General features: G+C 34.5%; 3 protein-coding genes across 4 annotated transcripts; 2 read left to right on the top strand and 1 right to left on the bottom strand.

Annotated features, from left to right (window-relative positions):
- Positions 1 to 1,362: 1,362 nt before the first annotated feature.
- On the top strand, positions 1,363 to 9,408 carry LOC142220623 (uncharacterized). The gene is made up of 7 exons (XM_075289850.1): positions 1,363 to 1,876; positions 4,190 to 4,314; positions 4,377 to 4,511; positions 5,300 to 5,823; positions 5,939 to 6,028; positions 6,094 to 6,263; positions 8,291 to 9,408. Exons 1-7 carry the CDS (start codon positions 1,491 to 1,493, stop codon positions 9,114 to 9,116), a joined length of 2,256 nt encoding a protein of 751 aa, XP_075145965.1. The 5' UTR covers positions 1,363 to 1,490; the 3' UTR covers positions 9,117 to 9,408.
- Positions 9,409 to 12,406: 2,998 nt separating this feature from the next.
- LOC142220624 (uncharacterized) lies at positions 12,407 to 15,932 on the top strand. 2 transcript variants are annotated; one of them, XM_075289852.1, is made up of 6 exons: positions 12,407 to 12,443; positions 14,178 to 14,509; positions 14,563 to 14,616; positions 14,683 to 14,867; positions 15,217 to 15,370; positions 15,436 to 15,932. In XM_075289852.1, exons 2-6 carry the CDS (start codon positions 14,401 to 14,403, stop codon positions 15,582 to 15,584), a joined length of 651 nt encoding a protein of 216 aa, XP_075145967.1. In that variant the 5' UTR covers positions 12,407 to 12,443; positions 14,178 to 14,400; the 3' UTR covers positions 15,585 to 15,932. The 2 variants fall into 2 exon arrangements, with proteins under 2 accessions (XP_075145967.1, XP_075145966.1); XM_075289851.1 differs by lacking the exons at positions 12,407 to 12,443; positions 14,683 to 14,867; positions 15,436 to 15,932 and having other exon boundaries at positions 12,452 to 14,509; positions 15,217 to 15,261.
- Positions 15,933 to 17,035: 1,103 nt separating this feature from the next.
- Positions 17,036 to 19,060, bottom strand: Dtwd2 (DTW domain containing 2). Its single transcript, XM_075289853.1, has 2 exons — positions 18,842 to 19,060; positions 17,036 to 17,918 (listed from the first exon to the last, which is right to left on the bottom strand). Exons 1-2 carry the CDS (start codon positions 18,955 to 18,957, stop codon positions 17,156 to 17,158), a joined length of 879 nt encoding a protein of 292 aa, XP_075145968.1. The 5' UTR covers positions 18,958 to 19,060; the 3' UTR covers positions 17,036 to 17,155.
- Positions 19,061 to 22,169: the final 3,109 nt, after the last annotated feature.

Consider the following 22,169-nt stretch of genomic DNA (forward strand, 5'->3'; position numbering starts at 1 on the left):
ACTCGTTAGCAGCATGTGAGCGCTTTTATATATGACGGTGTGGCAATACGAGAACATTCTGGTAGCACTACAATATTCTGGCAACGCCATAACATTCTTAGACAAGGCTAGAAGGATCTACGACCATTAAGTTATTCGTCTGGTGGCTGCCAAACACATACACACTCACATAGATATATGCTCGCATTACTACAACAACAATGACAATAGACAATGAGATGAAATGAGAAAGCAAAATAACAAAGCAAAGGGGTTGTTATTCTATGAGAGAGTAAGAACTAACATTTCGGTAAGCAAACAAAAGAACATAAAAGAAATTCAGGAAAATACTAGAAAATGAGTAGATGATTCCAAGAAGTGATAGCGAAATTTTATCGTTACAATTTGAAATTTTAAATTAACGGAAACTAATTTAAATAAACTTATGTCTATAATTATCAAATTCGTCACAATATAATTTATAAATCAAAATCTAAGCATTCGTATTTTACTTGATAACAAAGATTATTTTACAACTATCTTAATACTACGTTCGCACTAGACAAGAAATCCTCGTAAACGAGGATTTTGGCCGAAATCCTCCTAAATCTCAGTAGATTTGCAACAGGCAAATATCAGCTGGCTCATAGAAGATTTCAACAAAATCTCTTTCACTTTGTAACACAGTTTGAAAAGGCCTTTTTTGGCGTCCTTCTAAATGTAGCTAAAAATGCACCTAATAATTGCACTCATGTGGTACTTTTTTGTAGTAACTTGGCATCATACAACTTCTCAATAGTGACGGCACTTTTGCGACTAAATAAATAACAATTGTGTTATGCGCTTTACAGACTCTCAGTTATTCCGGACGACAGTGCTCGTGTCGAACATATCCCATATATTGTGCACAATATAAGTTAAGTCCGAAGACATAATCGATACTACTGCATGTTTATGGGATCGATAACACATTTACCGATAACTTAATCATCGCCGACAAGTCGTATCGATCCGACACACTGTAAGATTCTTTACAAACACCGACATTCCGTCCGGAATAACTGATAGTCTGTAAAGCGCATTATCGATTACATTAACAAGCAGTAGTATCAATTATGTCGTAATCGATACTGCAGCTTAGTAATGTGATCGATGACACATTTGTTGAGTTTTTTTGGTATTGCCGATAATTCGTAGCGTTTGGTCACACTGTAGGATTCTCTACATTTTCTTCGGATAAACTTATGGTCTGAACGGAGCAATAAAAATTAATAAAATTTCGTCCACCGCAAATCGCTATGGTTGTATTTACAAACCAATAGATGTGAATAGACCTTATGAAAAACATCCAATGCGAATATGGATGGCTCTTGGCTGAGGTTTTGCTTTTACCCCATGTTATAAATATAGGGGACTTACCAATTTAAGAAATACGTAACAGAATAGAAAGAAATGCGTTTTCTTGTCATTTAACTTTGTGTTATTACCCCCGGTGCAAATAGTTGATCGGCATGGAAAGTAGAGAAGATTTAATTAAGAAATTACGCTACGTAGTAGGAAGTGATGAATTTCCCTTGGTTAGGAAAGTTAAAATCACGTCGCTGTCTACCGAAAAGATAATTAAACTCTTAGTGGACCGGAATTTTATGGTTGAAAACTCCATGGGCCGCAGTCAGCTGGAAGGCTTGTTAAAGCAATTAATGGGAGGCAGTGACTATGTTATTAATGTTGATGAAGTCAAAATTGAGTCAATGCTATATAATGAATTGAAAGCGTCTCTTTTACAGTTAGGCTATTCCGAAAATGTACAAACTTCCAATCGTGACCAAACTATAAGAGACAAACAGCAGACCTTAGCCGAAAATTGTGGATTTGGAAAAAATGTTACATGGGATCAGTAAGTAAAAAAACAAAGTATAATTAATAATGTGTTTGCACAAAGGTTCATCAATATTCACTGGTCACATAATGGCGTCGTTTATTATAAATATAGCAGCGTTGTATATGCAATTGGTAGAGTAAATACAAATCAATTAAGCAAATCTACAAAAATGCAATACTGTTTTGTTCTGGGGTATCGTTGAAATTACTTTCCATATTAAGGACGATACTAAGTTCGCTATATCGCGAGAAAAATAGTCTATTATTTACATATTTTATGAGGACATAGTGATACATGATTTATGGATTCAATTTCAAATAATCAGTGCGGGAATTCCCCCCGGCATTTTTCTTTACGATATTTTATATTACTATACATTCAACAGAAAAATATTTTGGATTTCATTGGGTTAATTTAGTCTTACGGGCATTTTCATGTAGATTCGTTAGGCTCCAACTGCCAATATCTTCTCTTGCAAATTTTTATGAATATGGCGGATTATATAAATTGGAAGATTATATAGAAAATAGAATTGCATACGTTGGTTTGATTTATATTAAAGACGGTTAGGTTAGGTGGCAGCCCGATATATCAGGCTATTTAGTCCATTGTGATACCACAGTGATAAACTTCTCTCTGAGTGCTGCCCGATTCCATGTTAAGCTCAACGACAAGGAACCTCCTTTTTATAGCCGAGACCGAACGGTGTTCCACATTGAAGTGATACCACTTAGAGAAGCTTTGAAACACTGCCACCAGCATTACTAAGGTGGGATAATCCACCGCTTAAATGCTTTTTGGTGTTCGGTCGAAGCAGGAATCGAACCCACGTCCTTGTGTATGCAAGGCGGGCATGCTAACCATTGCACCACGGTAGCTCCCTCATTTTTCACTTCATACCGGTATATCTGATATATAAATTTGAACTGATTTTTTCCAAAATCAATAGACCTATATGGTGTTGTGGTCTGGTGGTGGCCGGTACTTCAGCAGCCAATAAGAAAGAACCTTTAAAAGAACATAAATTAAATTATAGTTTTCAATTTTTGTCGCACATTTTCGCAACAAGTCGACTTTTCCAAACATTCAAGAAGTCCAGTTTTTGATTCTGAATATAACACTCTATGTGAATCGATCCTGTTAATATGGTAGAAACTATACGGTGAGTTTTACCAAAGCACCCATTGCCGAGGATTTGGCCATTTTCCCTTTTCCAATGATTTATAACGCTATAATTTTCGTATTTGTGAACAATTTAAAATAAAAAAATTTCCTATCAAAAAAAAAAAAAATCAAGTTGTACTCTTCACTTCTTCTTAGCTTCGTTTGTTGTTCATGCTATTTAGAGCTCGAACGAAGCGGCTTTTTTGGCTTCGGCAAAAATAAAAAAGCAATAATGGGACGAAGGCGAAGCCGATTATTTTCCTCCAATTGGTAATTAAAGAAATTTGGTGTGTTTTAGTTCAATATTAGAATATTTTTTCAACAAATGCATAAATTCAACAATAAAAGGTAATTCAGACCAGTAATTTGAAATTATAATATGATAAAAAAATGATTTTTTATAATTCTTTTTTTTTGTACTGGGAGTTTTGACCGGGACAAATTCAACACTTGGACAAATCAATGTCAAATAAATTATTCAAAAAGCTTCGGATTCTGTTAGTCGGCCTCTTGACTCCGAAGGCCGATTCGTGGCCGAATGCTATTGTTAGCAAGGTGTAAAATATTTGTATTTGTTTTTCTTTAAACTAATGATTCATTTCTCTATAGAAAAATTGTTTTAATGTTGCAGATTTTATCATCCGTTAGGCCATATACTTTTTTTAAATGTTTACAGCTTGTTTTATGATTGACTTACTTGTTGTGTCATACCTTGTATTTCCCTCATTTCCAAAAATTAATAGAAATCCATTCTAGTACAGCCGTTAAACAATATAACAATGAATAGTTGCCGTTTCTTAACCAAATTTTCTTATAGCAGTTGTATTTTTAATAGGATTGCCATCTAGCGCGATTCCAAAACTATTTTATTATCAGTTGTTTTCTTATACGAGACATTTTTCATACCAAAAAACACTGGAAAAAATATGGTGTTGTAATAAAACTTTCTTATATGCGTTTTTATTTCCTTATATGAGTTGCTCTTTTATCTGTTACCTACTGTACCAATGTCCAGAAACACCGAGTAAGATAGTTTCTATTGGAATCATAAAAGCCCCCCATTCATTTCTGAGGAACTTGTGACAGTTACTTAATTTAATACAAATTATCAGGAAGTTCACGTATATTTTTTGTTTTTGTTTCTTTTTTTTTTATCATTTTAAGTTTACCGGAAAAAGATAGCCACATCATGAAACGAAAAATAGAGAATCTTATTCCTGACCAAGAAAAGGGCCAAAAATCTATTGAAGAAATGCGTGAAAATATATACCAGAGTGTATGGGCTCAACGTAAGTTGTTGTTTTCGATGAAGAGACAAAACGCTTAATACCTATGATTACTTATTTCACAGGAAAATACACAAATCGCAATTCATTAACTTCCATATTCTATGTAATGGTAACATCAGAAAAATCATTAAATTTGGCTCCAGAATCGACCAAATTCTCATGTCATCCAATCTTTCGATGCAGAAAATGTGTTTCTGGTAAGTAATTGTGAGATTAATAATTAATTAACTTAGGTAATTTATAAGTATAATACAGTCTAGATATTTGGTGAAAAAATTAAATTTTATTTTTTAAATTTATAAAGCCCAAAAGATTGGTTAGTGGTTTATGAATCCATGATGGGCATTGTTGTTAATTTATTCTATAATATAAATAATTGCTAAGATTTGCACAAAGGAAATTATTAAAAAAAAACTACATCTTACTGGTTCAATTTGGCCAAACGAGGTTTGGTTATGGAAAAAAAGCCTTGTAAAACGAGAATGGAAAATGCTGTTTGTAATTTCAACTTAAAATCGCCAAATAGAAAACATGCATAATTATATGTAAACATCTATATCCATAATTATGTATACACTCCTATATGATCAAGAACTAAATTGGATTCTATATCATTTAATATGCCTTTTTATCTAACCACAGATGGAACAGTTACAACAACTCAAGTACTTCGATTGTGGATGACAGTCTTTAGTATAACTTTTTAAGCAATCCATGGTGTAGTGTACTATCTGCATTTTTAAACAGAACTAATTGAATTTTTAATTGCATCAATTATTTTTTTAATTGGCTTCGTTGATGGATATTATCAAATTCGTGATTGAAGCAATCCCAATTCAAAATTAACTGGTTCAATTAATTTTATGATTGAAACCAAAAATATTTTTTTTCTACATAAGGTTCTGGATTCCAGTTAACTATTTTTGTTTGAGTTTTAGAGGAAACTTAAACTTCTTGGCTAAGCATTGATGCCCATTTTTTTCAGGAAACTCTAACAGTTCCAACTGTTGCATGGTTTACGTGGACGAAACTGGAAGGGTCTATCAAAATTGGAAATCATTTATTGAAGAAAATCTTTTACCAGGTGGAATTATGGTTGCGCCACGGAAAGGAATCTATAATTTTGATAAAGATAATAAAGTCATTCTGGACGTTTACCGTACTCCGAATGGCACGGAAGGTGCACAACTTTTAAACGCTGCTCAATCTGGTTCGGCCATACTGGGTTTAGGTTCTGCTTGTATACCTTTGGCAGCAGCACTATCAGTACCCGTCGCTGCACCAGTTATGGCCGCTGCTGGCGTAGTTGCTTTGGGCGTTGGTGCCTTTACCAGTATAACATCGGCCTTAAATTTGATAGATCGTTCCAAACATGAACAATCGGTAGCTATTAACGACAGACAAGCAAGAGCTAGCTACCTAGGTGTTGCGGGAGGCGTCCTTGGGGTAGCTTCGGCTGGGGCAACTCGTGCCATGACTTCAATGGCAGCAGCTGGAAAGGCGACAATGGTAAGCAATTGCAATACAATTTTTAAAAAAATATGACGTCTTGGATTCGTGAAGAAAGAATAAATAAATAAATAACTTGACTTGATTTATCTGAAATATGAACATATAATTAAAGGGAATTGAGGCACTAATTAATGGCCTTAACATATCCAGTATTGTTCTCTCTGGAAGCGGTGTTGCAAATGGTGTATTGGACCTGATTTTCGTAAGATTGTAATTTAATTTTTAATTCAATTTTTTTTTACAAGTATTTTCCACTTTTGTTTCTAGAAATTTCAAGATGATGACCAAATCTCGGCTTTAGATGCTTTGCAGCTTTCTGCATCGTTGGTATTATTCACACATTCAGTATATAACTTCCAATTGGCCTCAAACATTGCAAATGAAGCACGCACAAATTCTATTAAAAGTTATCGTGAGACTTTAAGTAATCGTCAAAGGTTAGTATAAACAAGTAAGGAAAGTCTAAAGTCGGGCGGGGCCGACTATATTATACCCTGCACCTCTTTGTAGATCTAAATTTTCGATACAATATCACATCCGTCAAATGTGTTGGGTGCTATTATAAAGGTTTGTCCCAAATACATACATTTAAATATCACTCGATTTGGACAGAATTTGATAAACTTCTACAAAATCTATAGACTCAAAATTTAAGTTGGCTAATACACTAGGGTGGAACACAATTTTAGTAAAAAATAAAAAAATATGGGAAACATTTAAATCTGAAGCAATTTTAAGGAAACTTCGCAAAAGTTTATTTATGATTTATCGCTCGATATATATGTATTAGAAGTTTAGGAAAATTAGAGTCATTTTTACAACTTTTCGACAAAGCAGTGGCGATTTAACAAGGAAAATGTTGGTATTTTGACCATTTTTGTCGAAATCAGAAAAACATATATATGGGAGCTATATCTAAATCTGAACCGATGTCAACCAAATTTGGCACGCATAGCTACAATGCTAATTCTACTCCCTGTGCAAAATTTCAACTAAATCGGAGTTAAAAATTGGCCTCTGTGGTCATATGAGTGTAAATCGGGCGAAAGCTATATATGGGAGATATATCCAAATCTGAACCAATTTCAACCAAATTTGGCACGCATAGTTACAATGCTAATTCTACTCCCTATGCAAAATTTCAACTAAATCGAAGCAAAAAATTGGCCTCTGTGGGCAAACGAAAGCTATATATGGGAGCTATATCTAAATCTGAACCGATTTGGCTGATATTTTGCAAGTTTTTCGAGACTCATAAAATATTTGGATGTACGGAATTTGAGGAAGATCGGTTGATATACACGCCAATTATGACCAGATCGGTGAAAAATATATATGGCAGCTATATCTAAATCTGAACCGATTTTTTTTCCAAAATCAATAGGGATCGTCTTAGAATTTAATTCTAAGCCGATCCGTATACTAAAAGGTTGGTCTATGATTACTCCTTGGCGTTACATACAAATGCACAAACTTATTATACCCTGTACCACAGTAGTGGTGAAGGGTATAAAAAGTTGTGAAGATTTATTTATTTTTTCACTTATAGATGGGACCTATACCAAATACATGAACCGATGTAGTCAATCTTCTTCTTTGATCTGCTTGCAGAAAAAAATCAAAAATCAAATATGTGCCTAATTTAAGAATAATAGTTCCATTATTGAAGGCTGTAGCGTGATTACAATAGACAGGCGGGCATCGTTATGTCGTCTTCGAATCCTGGTATACTTCCTCCAGCTTGCCCTATTCTAAAATCTTCGGACATGTATCCAGTATTGCGAATATTCGCTGTCATACACGGAGTTTCCACACTCAGAGTGAAGAATTTTCCTCCAAAGCTTTTAACAGTTACGTCATTGGTTTTTTGACTATATCACTCCAAGTCATATTTTGTTTTTGTTCCTTAGTTTATCTAGTCTAGCATTATTTTGAGAATTATCTTGTTTAGTCATTATATCCGTGGCCAAAATATGATTACTCTTTCGAAAATCTCCATTCCTGCGCCTCTGCTACACTCAAAAAGATGTCTTAGTAGACACAGCAGAAATATTTGCTAAAACTACAACGAAACAATGCTGAAAAGGGGCAGGCACTACTTTTAATCATTGTTTCTATTAAACTAAAGCATACTGAAACGAACTATCCCCCGTGTTCCGGTATTCGGAATTGCAAATAGCAAGAATTGATTTTTCCTATAACAAAAAATTCAAGATACAATAGAGGTAATTCCGAAACGGCCGTTCATCCAACCATCCTGCAGTCTATAGGGCTTTGCCCAAATAAATTTGACAAACATACTTTTCCTCTGTTGGTTAAGCTACTCTTGTAGTTTAGTCAACACAATGGTTTTAAGCTGATATCAAAACAACAGATATGATTGAAGAGCAAACCAACAATAAAAAAACAAAACAAATACACAAAAATGTTATATTAATTTTTACAAAAAACCCTTTCTTTTTAGGCGAATGTTCGATAAGATTTCAAAGGAAACCATTCGTATACGTGGGGACACTCAAGGAAAAATCGATATTGTTCGTAATATCAATAAAATTCCCGAACGCAAGTACTTGAACGATTTATTCAAAGTAAACAAGAATATGAACAAAGCCAATGTGAGGCCAGCTTTTAGTAGCAGTGAGGGTGTAGTTTTGAACAATGATATGTCCGTGGATACCACAGCACTCAGGCAAAATATCAATCTATTGGAACAAGTATCTAAACCAATACCAACATCACATCAAGGTGGGACAACCGACTCATCTCGATTGTTCTTTGCTGGCAATGGTCCCAGTCCCATGATCGAATGTACTAATTTACATGATGCTTTAAACGATACTTATGAGAATATAACGTCTAAACTTAATAGTCTTGTATTGGCTTTGCCCAACGGGTTTGTAATACATTTAAAGAATTATGGTAAACAATTTCTAAACAACATTGCCGATGGAAAAAATTTTCAAGATATTCTCGAGTCCATGGGTAAAAATTTTGAACAACGCACCGTACAATTTCTTTTGAAAATTGCGAAGAATTTCATCGATGAGTTCCTTGAGGAAATTACCGGAGTAGTTGGCATTTACATTTCCACCGAATCGGTTATCTATCGTATACTAAAATATGTTTTGAAAAACTATAAAAATTGGAGTTATGTCTATATTGCACCAAAGGCATCTGCAATTTTGATACATCTTAAAACTTATTTCCTGTCGCTAAATCCCAATGCTATAAATGGTCGAAGGATCACATGTGATAATTGCAATGGTTATTATAGTATTTGTGGTCTATAGTGTATTTAGTTCACGCTTCATTTTTACGGTTATAACCTGCCGGCCAGTTTCAACCACAAACGTGCCTTACCACTATGAGAAGTGTCAGGTTGCTAATACATATTTATGTCACAAGTGTTGATATTATATTAAATCACAAAAAAATTAAAAGTAGCAAACATTAATATTGTTCCGAATAATAACACAAGAGCCATTAGAAACTTAATTTAAGCACAATTTTAAATCCTTTTCTTTACTAAACAATATATTGTATACTTTTTTGAGTAAAACTAATAAAAACAATAAAAAGAAATTAGTTTTTGTGTATTGGTGGCTAATGCAAGGTTTGTTCAAATAAAATCTAAACATTTAATAATACTGTAGTTAACCATCACCATATTGTGGATGGGCAATAACCTCTTAGGAAAGTCTGGGTCTATATTTATTATGTATCGGAATAAAAGAGAGCTTCTAAATCCGGCCGTTTATCGGATAAGTATTAACACGATGAGCATAGTGGTTTTAGTTTGCTCTCGAAACGCCAGCATGCATACTCGAAGGGCAGGTCTACTGAGACCGCATTGCATGAACTAGTCAGCTTTATTGAAATCTCACTATCAAAGAATACAAATCGTTTCTAGACATCGAAGGGGCGTTCAATAATGTCCATCCGAGCTCGATATTAAATGGACTGACAACTCTGAATGTTGATCCAAGTATACTTAGGCTGTTAGACGAACTTCTAATAAAGAGACGTATTTCAGCCACACTAGGGCAAGCAAACATACAAAGGTATGTGAACAGAGGCACTCCCCAAGGAGGAGTTCTATGACCTCTTCTTTGGAATGTTGCTATATACAACCTTCTGGTTTCCCTAGAAAAAGAAAGGATAAAAGTGGTGGCATACGCAGATGATATGGCGCTAGCAGTCAGGGGAAAATTCCCATCCACAATCATAGATATTATACAGAGAGCTCTCCGGATGACTGAGAAATGGTCTTGGTGTAAATCCAGCAAAAACAGAACTAGTCATGTACTGCAAAGATCGCAAAACTCCCACGGTTAGGCCCATCTCCTTAGGGGGTACTGAAATTCCCTTTGGTGAGTGTGCAAAATACCTTGGCGTTATTTTGGACAGGAAGCTGAATTTTAGGCTTAATATTGAAGAGAGGGCGAGAAAAGCCACGGTAGCTTTGTACTCGTGCAAAAATGCAATAGGGAAAAAGTGGGGACTAAAACCAAAAATTGTGCATTGGCTATACACGGCAGTAGTTAGACCTATAATGCTATATGGTGTTGTAGTCTGGTCGCCGGCACTTCAGAAACCGACTTGTTTAGATAAAGTTCAGCGTATGGCGAGCTTATGTATCTCAGGCGCATTTAGTAAGACAGGAACAGACTCCCTTAATGTCATGCTACATCTATTGCCTTTAGACATTTTGGCCAAACAGTCAGCTGCAACAATGGCTATGCGGTTGCGCGAGCTATCGCTGTGGTCGAAAAAAATGTACGGTCATAGTTCGGTCCTCAAAGTAATGCCAGATGTGCCTAACGTAGTGGATTACACCCTGGCAAAACCACTTTTCGACAAAATGTTTGAAACTCTAATTCCCAACAGTGAAGCGTGGTGTACACAGACCCCGAGGAATAAAAGATGTATAGATTTCTATACTGATGGCTCCAAATTGAATGGACAAGTGGGGTTCGGAGTATATTCTAAAGATCTGGAAATTCGAATAGCGAAAAGATTACCTAATCACTGTAGTGCTTTTCAGGCTGAAATATTGGCAATAAGAGAGGTGGTGAATTGGCTGAGAAGTAATGTTCCAACAAATATTGGCATTAATATATACTCAGACAGTCAACCTGCAATAAAATCCTTGGACTCTGTGTTCCTTAACTCGAAAACGGCCATAAACTGCCGCAAATCTCTCAACGAGATGGATGAGCAGTACAATATTCACCTAATATGGGTGCCTGGCCATAGGAACATACCGGGAAACTGCGAAGCAGATGTGTTAGCAAGGTTAGGAACTACCTTACATATTCCAGGGGAACTAGAATCTGTTGGTATGCCTCTGGCCACCTGCAAGCTCTTACTGCGTGAGAAGGCTGTTATGATGGCCAATATTCGATGGGAGAATTGCAAGGGTTGTAACGACACCAAGCAAATATGGCCCCATTTAAACTTAAACCGCACACTAGAGTTCTCAAGGCGTCAGATAGCACTCCTGATATCTGCTATAACTGGTCGCTGCCTGATAGGCGAATTTGCAAAAACTATAGGTGCGAAGTATAATGACTATTGTATAAGCTGTCATGATGTGGAGGAAAAGGAATCAAACACCTCTTATGTGAGTGTCCTCCTTTTTGTGTAAGGCGTAAGCGAATTTTAGGAGCGTATAGCTTTAGATTACTGGCGGACCTGGAAAACGTTAACTTAAGCAGTTTGTTAATGTTTTTGGAGCAATCTGGTTGGTTCCACAAAAGTAAATAATAGAGAAGGTTCAGTGGTTAATACTAGAAGTGCCCATATGTAATAGGTACTTTTAGTTAAATGTGCCCAGCAAAAACTAGGTAACCACAACTCATTACATTTTGCATTACCAGTAGTCAAACTGTCATTACACTTTGCATTACATTGCGGTGAGTTATAATGACTTTCTTGTAATGACAATAATAAGTAGTTATCGGTAATTTGTGATGATTATTCTCAAAATGTAATGCAGTTGACCGATAATTTCATAATAAAATAGAATAAATAATGACATAATTTAGCATAAATATTAACATAATTGTGCTTTATGTTTAAATGAGTCAAAAATAATATAATATGTAAGAGTAATTCTTGAGATTTTCCGTTTAGAAACATTCTTCATAATAATGGTGTTTTATATGTGTAATCTTATCACACAAATATTGAATAAATGCTGTATTAGGTATATTATAATGTAGTTTTAGAATTTAACTCCCTGAAACAATTCAAAAATGTTTCTGTATTAGTCATGAAATTAATTTTATCTGCTTTATATAGTTTTGTGATTGATGTTACATGTTTTGTACAACGTTATATTCCCTGTATCAAAGTAGTGAAAGCTTTTAAAGTTAAGTGACATCAAAGTAACGCTCGTTATCGCTAGCGTATTTAATTGTGTTTTGAAATGTCGTAGCTGCCACAATTGTATGCATCGCCGGCGAAATTACATACGTGTGTTTAATCGATTACAAATAAAAAAACAGCGCGCTTTTTCTCGATAAGTGTATGTGAGTTTGTAAAAGAAAATACAGAAATTAAAAGTTTGTGATTGTGTATTTCGTTGAAAAAAAAAACTTCATTAAATACAGCAGGTCAGTCAATTATTCAAAAACTACAAATGATTACCAAGCGGCATCACAGGAGACTGGTAAAATCGGAGAGGGAAAAATTTTTGAAATTAATGGATGGATCTCAAGCTTTTGTTGATAATAGTGATTTCAATGTTAGAAAGGAGCAGCCAACGAATTTGCCAGACAGGTGTACAGAAGTTTCCCTTGCGGCTTCATCTGTGACAAGCGACAACTCCGTTGACGATATTTCCCTGTCCGAGAATAACAATCCACAAGAAAGTGATGAATTGTCTCTATCTGAAAAATTGAAATTTTGGTTTCTGAAGCACAAACCTACTGTGCAGTGTACTCGTAGTATTTTGAAGATTCTGAAAACAGAAAATTTGGACGTTCCAGTATCAGTAAAAGGTTTACTGGGCCAAAAGGAAAAATGCAATGACCGCACCGTTTCTCCGGGAAAATATGTGCATATTGGACTTAAAAGGCAGATAATAAAATTTGCACACAGCATTCCTTCTAGCATTTGTGAACTTGTGTTGGACATCGGAATTGATGGTTTATCCCTTTTTAAAAGTTGTCCACTCGAAGTGTGGCCAATTCTTGGTCACGTAAAAAATATTAAAGATTCCCATGTATTCATGATTGGATATTATGTTGGAAAAAAAAAACCACATGACATAAACAGTTTTCTACATGACTTTGTAAATGAATACTCCAGTTTTCAAACAAGTGGGTTGCTGGTCAATGAAAGGCGGTTAAAATTAAGTATACGAGCTTTTGTATGCGATGCTCCAGCGAAATCATTTGTTTGCGGTATAAAAGGACACGTCTCATTTAATGGATGCGCCAAATGCCAACAATGCGGTCAAAGAATCGATAATGTAAACACTTACTCTGTTTTACCTGGTTTAAGCCGAAATGACGACGACTTTCGTTTAAGAAAGTATAATAACTTCCATACCAAGATGCACCAAAATATGGAACTGAGCTTAGAAAAGATCGGAATTGGAATGATATCGCAGTTTCCTATTGACTGCATGCACGCAATAGATCTAGGCGTTATAAAAAAAATTCTTGCTCGTATTACAAACAAAACTGCAATTTTACCAGTTTCCTCAAAAGCTATACTATCTATTTCAGATAGTTTACTAGCTCTAAAGCCATATATCCCACGAGAATTTGCTCGTAAGCCGAGAACTCTTGTGGAAATTTCAAGATGGAAGGCTACCGAGTTCCGACAATTTGTTTTGTATACAGGAATAGTAGTTTTGAAAGACAATTTACCCGATGAGCTGTATGAACATTTCCTTTTACTTCACGTAGCATACAGAATTTTACTCCTTTCACCGTGCAATGCGAAAATCGAACAAGCACAACAAATATTGAATAATTTTGTAGAAATATTTCCAGTGGTTTATGGACGATCCAGTGTGTCATACAATGTACACTCTCTTTTGCATTTACCAGAATGTGTGAAGCAATTTGGAAACCTAAATGATTTCTCAGCATATTGTTTCGAAAACTTTATGCAAATTATAAAAAGATCTGTAAGAATGTCGAGACACGTAATACAGCAAATTTACAACTCATTCGCTAATACATATATCGTACCCGAAAGACCGTCTTTGGGTCCAAGATTTCATAGAAAAATTATACAATCAATACTGACCACTAAAGGATATTTTAGTTGCAAATCACCTGATAACGTATGTCTAATGAATAATAAAACTTTTTTAAATATTTCGAAAATTATAGACGAATCAACATTTCAAGCAAATACATTCAAAACTTCAGAAAGCTTTTATACCAATCCAATAAATTCTGAAGAATTGGACATTGTCTTCGCTGAAACTGACTACGAGGAGAAGCAACAGTACTCGTTTACAGACATATTGGCCAAAGTTGTAAAAATTCCATACAAGAGTGGTTTCGTTCTTATTCCCCAAATACACTCTTTTTGTTAGAATTCTCATTTGAAATGGACAACGCAAAGAGGCAAAAACTTTCAAAAAGTAAAAGTTCGGCTTGCAATAATACCAATGATGAACTTTTTTTGGCAATACGTGCAGAAATTAACCATATTAAAGGTAAAATGAATAGCAAGGATCGGCATGCAAATTGTAATTGTTATTCATTTCAGATTTAATCAAACAAAAGGAACAGATTGACGAAACAAGATACAACATGGTTTTACGTAAGTCTCTTCTACTTCGTAGTACTATACGGGTCGTTCAGTAAACCAGGAATTCATTTTTCGTAGAGACTCTAGCGAATCAAAATTTAACGATTAGCAATTTATTGGCCGAACAAAAAGTTGCATTACAGTCCCTTTCCAAAAGTGTAAATGGAGTATCACTACAATTTTTATCCATGTTTCCAATCGAGACGGAGGCAGAACTTAATAAGTTTGAACGCACAATCAATGAAGACAACAGAGATCATATCGTATGTATTGAAACTACTAAAACTATTGCACTTATGGTATATCCATTAACCGATACCTCAACTACTAGTGAATATAAATTGAACGGATGTAATCTAGTCAATTTATATGTAAAATTCTTATGGTTTGGATGAAGCGCTATATTCATTGTCCGCATCTGAAAAGAAAGTTTTAATGTCAAATGTAAATGGCTCATCAGCAAGCGTTGTGATTAATCGTCATAAATAATGTTGAATGCATTTTTTGTCATTGTGCTATAATGATACATACTATTAGATGCGGATACCACTATTTTTTTTTTACATGAACATGGTCCCCTCCAATACTTAATTATTTGTTTTTCTTTTCAAGGTAACATCAATTCGATCACTCCTAATTGGAAAAGGAATTGTAAAAGGACTTACATCGATAATAAAGCAAAACTTACTACTTGAGTACAATTTTCAAGGTATACATAACAAAAAGCCTTTACGAAATTTCAAAAATCTTATGAAAGTTCTTGAAAGTAAGTGAACATGTTAGAAAATAAAACTCGAATTTCTTCTTCATTAATATTTTTCCTTTTAATAGTGGCATCATTCAATACTGTACAAGATAACAAAGACACATTCGAAGACAGCATAAGAAAGGCCATAAAAAATGCGAAAAATCGTCATTTCAAAAATAAGTGCATAAGTGAAAAATCTAAGTCATCATCCAATGAAGATCCTATAGTCTAATAATTGTTTTGAATTTATAGATATAGTGTAATTGATCTAATGTGAAAACCACAGAATTATATCGCATGATTGCGTAACCAATGTTCCTTTTGTTTTTAAGATATCTCTTGATTAAGCCTTTTATATTTTCTTTTGTTAAATTTCTTAAAATTTAACCACTATACACAACCTTTATATATTAGTTTATATTTTACTGTAGAAAAATATGTTTTGTTTCAAAAACTATTCGATAAAAAACCATCCATGTATGCAATTACATAATTTTCATTCCAAAAATATTAACATATAAGTTCACGTTAAATAATTCTTAATAAAAATGACTGAACGTTTAATGAATTAGTACCAAAACATCGTTGGTATTTTATTTGTACAATATTCTTTCCTATTCATGTAGCGTAGCATCGCAATGCAGTATTTAAACGTCGTTTTTTTGGTCCATTAGAACCAGTGGGAGAAGTAATTATTTTCAAGGATTGGATACCTGAGATAATAAGTGGTTATTTTTCAAACTTTGGTATATCTATGAATAAGTGGTTACATATTAGGTGATTATATGTTTTAAATTCACTACTTATTTTATGGCCGAAGGTATGCCTGGGGTGAAGTACTTTCCTCCTAGGACATGCGTATGTAAATGTAATCCGGAGCGATGCCAATTTATAAGTGGTTATTTCTTTTTTATTAGGCTTACCTACAAGATTACCGGGTAATGAGAGTTTTTGCTGGGTGGTATCACAATGGACTGAATAGTCTAAGTGAGCCTGAAATTTAATCGGGCTGCCACTTTAACCTAACCTAAACCTAACCATAGTGGTGAGAAGTCAATTGTGCATTCGGAGTCCGACCACATCCCATAGCATCGAAGAAAAACTGGTATACTATTTTCTTGCATGACTAATCCTACCCCACTCACCACCAGATCAATCTGGAAGTATTGCACTTTAGTCACACACATAAGTTAACATGCCAACACCAAATGAGTGAAAACACAATACACTATTGCAACATTCATCAACTAATCCCTCATTCGTTGACGTTTTTGGCTTCCAAAGGTCGTTTGTTGAGGCTAGCCATCTATTCTGTTGTCTGTAATGGATTGATGTTCGGACATCTCATTAGCTGAATTTATCCCTTGAGAATGAAATCATTGAGTTTGCCAATAGCAGCAGCGTTCTTTTGGGTGGTGTACTCGATCATCGTTCCAGCTTTATTTGGATGCGCTATATGGCAATCTAGTCCACGCTGCGTAGGATTTCTTTATCGAATTTATTTTTGCCTCTCCATGTCAGACACAAATTTGCTCTTTCGTTCTTAATGTTCCAAATTCTATACGGACTTGCACCATCTTTCTCATATCGAAGAGAACTGCCGCGAATTGGCAGTTAATTTTGTCTTAGTATGAAATTCTTCACCTTTAATCAAATCAATTCCTTCGATAAACTGTCAATAAATTGTTTTGCATATGGGCATAAATATATATGTATTTGGATTAACAATCTATAGAAAATGTTTATTCTGGGTTATATAAAAAATTTATACGTTGGTTTTGCTACATATTTTGGTACCTTATTTCAGCTATTTTGTACAGTCATGCACTTGGTAATTTCAGATAGATCACCTTCAACTTTTTTCCCATCAATGGATTCTGGTCTACATATGGTATTACTATAATTGAGTAAACGATTCAAACGTTTACCTATCTGTTTTGGATATTGATTGTTTTTTATACGATATTCCTTGGATTGATGTTCTACAGCACCATTATCCAGTTGATATTTACACAAAGCATGTAGTGGTCTCACCAATATATTTCTTAATTCGGGTCGACCCTCTAGTACACTTAATGCTTGTGACGCTGTTTCTAAAGTACTAAGGCAGCCTTCCGTTGGTTGGGTACGGATTATATAGTCGCTAATACCAGCAGAAATTAATTTCACCTGTCGCATAGTGTGTAGTATTGGACTACTAGCATATATGGCTTTAGCTTGTGGCCAAGTACCATCGATAAGGACTAGTGTAAATGGCCCTTTTGGTCCTTCTCCGCTTTCTATTTGATGTCTTATTGTTTCTAAAGGCACTGATGTTTTACTTGGATAGAGGAGCAAAGAGTTGGACGATTTTAGAATTGGTTCGAGGTCGACTTGATTCTTGGGTGATGGAAATTTCTTTCCTTTGTATACGATACATTTACCGGCTTTCAAACCTAATTGAAGCATTAATGCTGTACGGAGTGTACGTTTTTCTTCGGCGGGATGTTGTAGAATTATAATGGAACTTGCAGTATCTACTGGAGGTTTTGGTAATGATGGACACCAGCATACTACCACAGGTCGCCTAGATAAAGAGAAAGCAAAGAAATTTTATTTATAATAGATAGTTTTATAAAATTGTATTTCGTGGCATATTCAAATGATTTTGCTGAATAAAATGTGCAAAATATATATAAAAAACAAAGTTTCGAAATATGTTATTTATTTATGTTAAAAATCTTCTAACTTTGCATACTTTAGCTGTACACTCGGCCCACACAGAAAAGTGTTCGTGTATATTTTTCAGGTAAGTAAAGATGTAAAGTGTAGTTTTGAATGATTTGCTTTGCATGCACGAAAGCGTCCAATTTCCAAAATTAAATGATTGAAGAGAAGGGCATAATTCGTGCCAAAGATAGGCAATTCGGACAAATCTAAACTGATTCTAAAATTTGATGTTATTTTCGACATTTTTGCTACAGAACAGTAAAATGTTAAAAATTTAAAATATAGCTATAACAGCCAATCCGTAATGCGACATTAGGTATAAATTGATGTGACTTCATTTGCTTGATTCTGGTCTGCCTTAGCAAGTTCCCTTACTTGCTGTGGACGATTGTCAGATTTTGAGAACAGTTTTGACATTGTATCTTTTACCGCTTCTACTGCTAACGGACTCTGACTTATCTGGTTTTGCCATGGAGACATGTAGTAATGTTTTTGCATAGGAATAATCTTGTTCTCCTCTTTCAGTTCTAAGGGCCATCATTCTATGTATTATTCCATTGAGCTAGTCACATACATGTATATATGGCATGGATAAACCTATTATTATAATGAAATTGATGTCGCTTTAAAAAAATCATGACTTTCATATAAAGTAGTAGTAATAACATTCTATATAATGTGCATAATAGACTTCCTTCCCAAGGTTGAACATGTCATACACAAGTTCTAAATTAATAATATTTAATATTTATTTAATAATATTTAATATTTTCTTCTCACTTGCACATTTCGCATTTCATTCGTCTTTCGGGTGGATCTGCGGATATACCCAATAAATCCAGAGCAAAGTCAGCTTCCTCGGAATTTGTACTATTGTTTTCTCCATTTGTTTGCATTTTCTATTCTATTTTTTACTATATCTTATATTAATATTTATATATAAATTATTTCCTTTGGGAATTTTATGAACACAATAAACTAGAGGTGCAAAACTATTGATAGAACGAACTATCGATAGTTTTAAGTTGAATGTACTATCGATATTTATTTTCCGATAGCGATACTACCGGCGGTGCTATTGTGTAAAGCGGACCTTACACAGTAGGATAAACACTACGACAGAGGTTCTTCTATTTGTTGGGTGTCCGTTCAAGTTTTGACCTCACACTGGTCGAACAAATATGATGACAACATGAAAATATAAGGAGAAGCATAAACAATGAAGATGTACGAGAAGTTATGGTTGAAGACTTTTTTACTAAAAAAATGGAAGAAAACAATAAAAATCCGGGTTATATTTATATATTTCTTATATTTTCAACCAGAATTGGCGATCCATAATTAATTTCATTGCAGAAATAAATGCCTGTTTTTAATGCAAACATTAATTTGTTTTTGATAATGTTTGTCGAACATCCCCTTACACCAACCAGAACAAATCAAAGTTGTTTTGATTTTATGCCAACACGTCCCCGCGAACATGACATATGTTATCGGGTTTGTCGCCGCAACGTGTTGTGTCGCAGGTTTATCCGACCGTATAAGGTCCCCTTAAGTGTTTAAATATAACCACATCGAAAGGTGGTAGGCGAACAATTATTTACGTGATTTTCTTATGGCAAGCCCAAAATCCGCAACGGCAAAGAGAATAAAAACACAAGAGGACGAAAATTTCTCTTCCACAAAAACAACAAATGTCAACCGTATAGATGTCTACAATGCCTGCGGTGTTGGTATTACCGACGTTGCGGTCGAAGTACTGTTTTGATAAATTGTTTATAAAATCGGCAGTTATAATTTTAAATTGTTTGCCAAAAAATTGAATAGAATGAAAAGATTTATATACGGGTATGTTCTGGATTTCCCTTCAAAAAGATTTCACCTTCCACTTTGATTTCCCCCCAAACATTTTTGGTTGTTCTTGGTTTCCCGTGAAACAAGATTTTTCGAAATCGCTCGCCGAAAAATCATAGTCTGCAAATCATATGATTTGCAGACCATGATTGTAAACATATAATCAAATATGTGGCACAATTCTTTTATTTCTAAGTTTGTGGTAAAATGTTAAGGAAATACGAAGAAACTCATGGTCTGCAATCTAAAGAAAAACTACTGGATTGTACAAATTTTGTTTACTATTGTAAGGGCCAGTTTCTCAATGTTGTTTTATTATTTATCGTGTCGATAAAACAGCTGATCCCATACAAAAATTTTACTAACCGGAGGTCTATCCTCCGGTTAAAATTAATCGGAGGATGAGAAACTGGCCATAAGAGTTCAGAGTCAAGCTCCAAATTTGAGGAACTAGGACTGCACGCAAAACATTTAACGCCTTTGGAAAAAAAATATTGCTATTCGCACTAAAATCGTCCCTTAAATTCGAAAAATGCGTATTATTTTGTATTTTATGCTTCTATAAATAAATAAAAACAAATAATTTTGTGAAGCATACATTTTTTCTCTCGACGGCGACAAGTCCTAACGCAGTTTATTATAATTGACTGACTCTTGTGTGCGGCACTTTGCAGAAGTTATGTTGCCCAAACGTTTATAGCAAATCTGTGATCAAAAATATTGTTTTAATTTGTCTTATCTGGTTCAAAAATTTGTTTGTTTTCTTTTTAAAATTTAAGCATTATCATATTCATACATCTAAAACGCATTAACACACATATTTTCAATTACAAAAGTTTCAATGCGTTTTCTCAAAATCTTGCAACACTGTCGTTTCGAACATGCATACAATCAGCTGCTTTTAAACAACCACCATTTTTTTTGCAACATGTGAAAGGGGAATCTTGAACAATTTGTGGTATATTTTTAAAACTTGTTTTTAAATGGCTTTCATGTTATTTTATCACCCAATATTTATGAAGTATATAGAAAACATATGAAAATAAATGATTCACTTTGGTTTTGCAAATATAAAAGATTCCACTAAAAAATGTCCGTTCAAAGTTCTCCCATCTGTGAGGTGAAAAGTTGCATGCAGAACAACCCCTACGGGAACAATTTCCCGCCAATCTTTCATGTGAAACCCAGAACATACCCGATAAAAGAACATTTGTTATTGCAAAATAGGTTCTAAATCCTATTTTCCTTACGTTTCGTAAAGCCGGCAGAGAACTGAAGTGTGTGAAGCCGACGCAAACTTTATGATATTTGAGAGAAGCGCCGATAAAAACTGCATAATATTAGAGAAATTTTCCTCATGACTGCTAGCTACTGACGCAGTTTCGCTTCACAGTTTCGTCCTCTTGTTGCCAAAATTAAATCTTATGAAGTTAATATGGATTACCTGATTTTTTGATATTTGAAGGGGTAGGGGACCTCTGCACGACTTTTTTAAATGGGCTTGAAATTTTGAGGTAAGGTTGTGTTTTTTTTTATATTTGGTCGGCAAGATAGTCTTTCTCCTTTGCCCAACTTTTTTTAAGTACACTGAAAAAATTAAACTTCTTCAATTTACTTAACATTCCACGACTCGAAAAGAAATAAGCCAGAACCAGAGTATGTTACGAGAGCTTTATGTCCTTCCATAACCCAAAAAACGAGATCAATCCCACCAATCCATATTAATATGAATTTCGATACGATCCCAACAAACACAAGGATGAGCATTTTTCATAGGTAACGCCATATCAATTTGATAGTGAATCCCATCTTCAACATTAATTAAACGGCCTTGCAAATTGCTTGCGTTCAACAAATTTTCCAATAGGGTTGAAGCATTAAAATGAAATTTAGTTTGAAAAGTTGTTGCTAATATGTTGAGAAATTGTTGCTAACGTGTTGAATTCTACTGTTGAGGGTAATGTCTGTTTTTTTGTTGAGAAGGCGATTTTCTCAACAATTTCTCAAATTGAATTCTAATCTAATTCTTTGAAAAAATGTTTGAAAGCGTATTGAATATAAGCATTTCTCCAATGCTTATATTATTGGGATAGCTTTAAATCTTTTGGAATATTTTTCAGAAGGAGTATCTTATTATCATATTCTTCGAAAAATGATGTGAAGAATATAACTGACACAGTTCCATAAAATTGTCGTTTAAAGCCTTAAGTTGGGTACTACGTTCGAAAAATCGGGAAGGCGTTTAGATTAATAG

The sequence above is a fragment of the Haematobia irritans genome, chromosome 1, assembly GCF_050003625.1.
Source record: "Haematobia irritans isolate KBUSLIRL chromosome 1, ASM5000362v1, whole genome shotgun sequence".
NCBI classification, from domain to species: Eukaryota; Metazoa; Arthropoda; class Insecta; order Diptera; family Muscidae; genus Haematobia; species Haematobia irritans.

Coding starts and splice junctions, on each gene's coding strand:
- Dtwd2 (XM_075289853.1), bottom strand. CDS start 18,957: ATGCAAACAAATGGAGAAAACAATAGTACAAATTCCGAGGAAGCTGAC. Junction 17,919..18,841: donor ATGAAATGCGAAATGTGCAA/GTGAGAAGAAAA, acceptor CTCTTTATCTAG/GCGACCTGTGGTAGTATGCT.
- LOC142220623 (XM_075289850.1), top strand. CDS start 1,491: ATGGAAAGTAGAGAAGATTTAATTAAGAAATTACGCTACGTAGTAGGA. Junction 1,877..4,189: donor AAAAATGTTACATGGGATCA/GTAAGTAAAAAA, acceptor TATCATTTTAAG/TTTACCGGAAAAAGATAGCC. Junction 5,824..5,938: donor CAGCTGGAAAGGCGACAATG/GTAAGCAATTGC, acceptor ATATAATTAAAG/GGAATTGAGGCACTAATTAA.
- LOC142220624 (XM_075289851.1), top strand. CDS start 12,470: ATGATTACCAAGCGGCATCACAGGAGACTGGTAAAATCGGAGAGGGAA.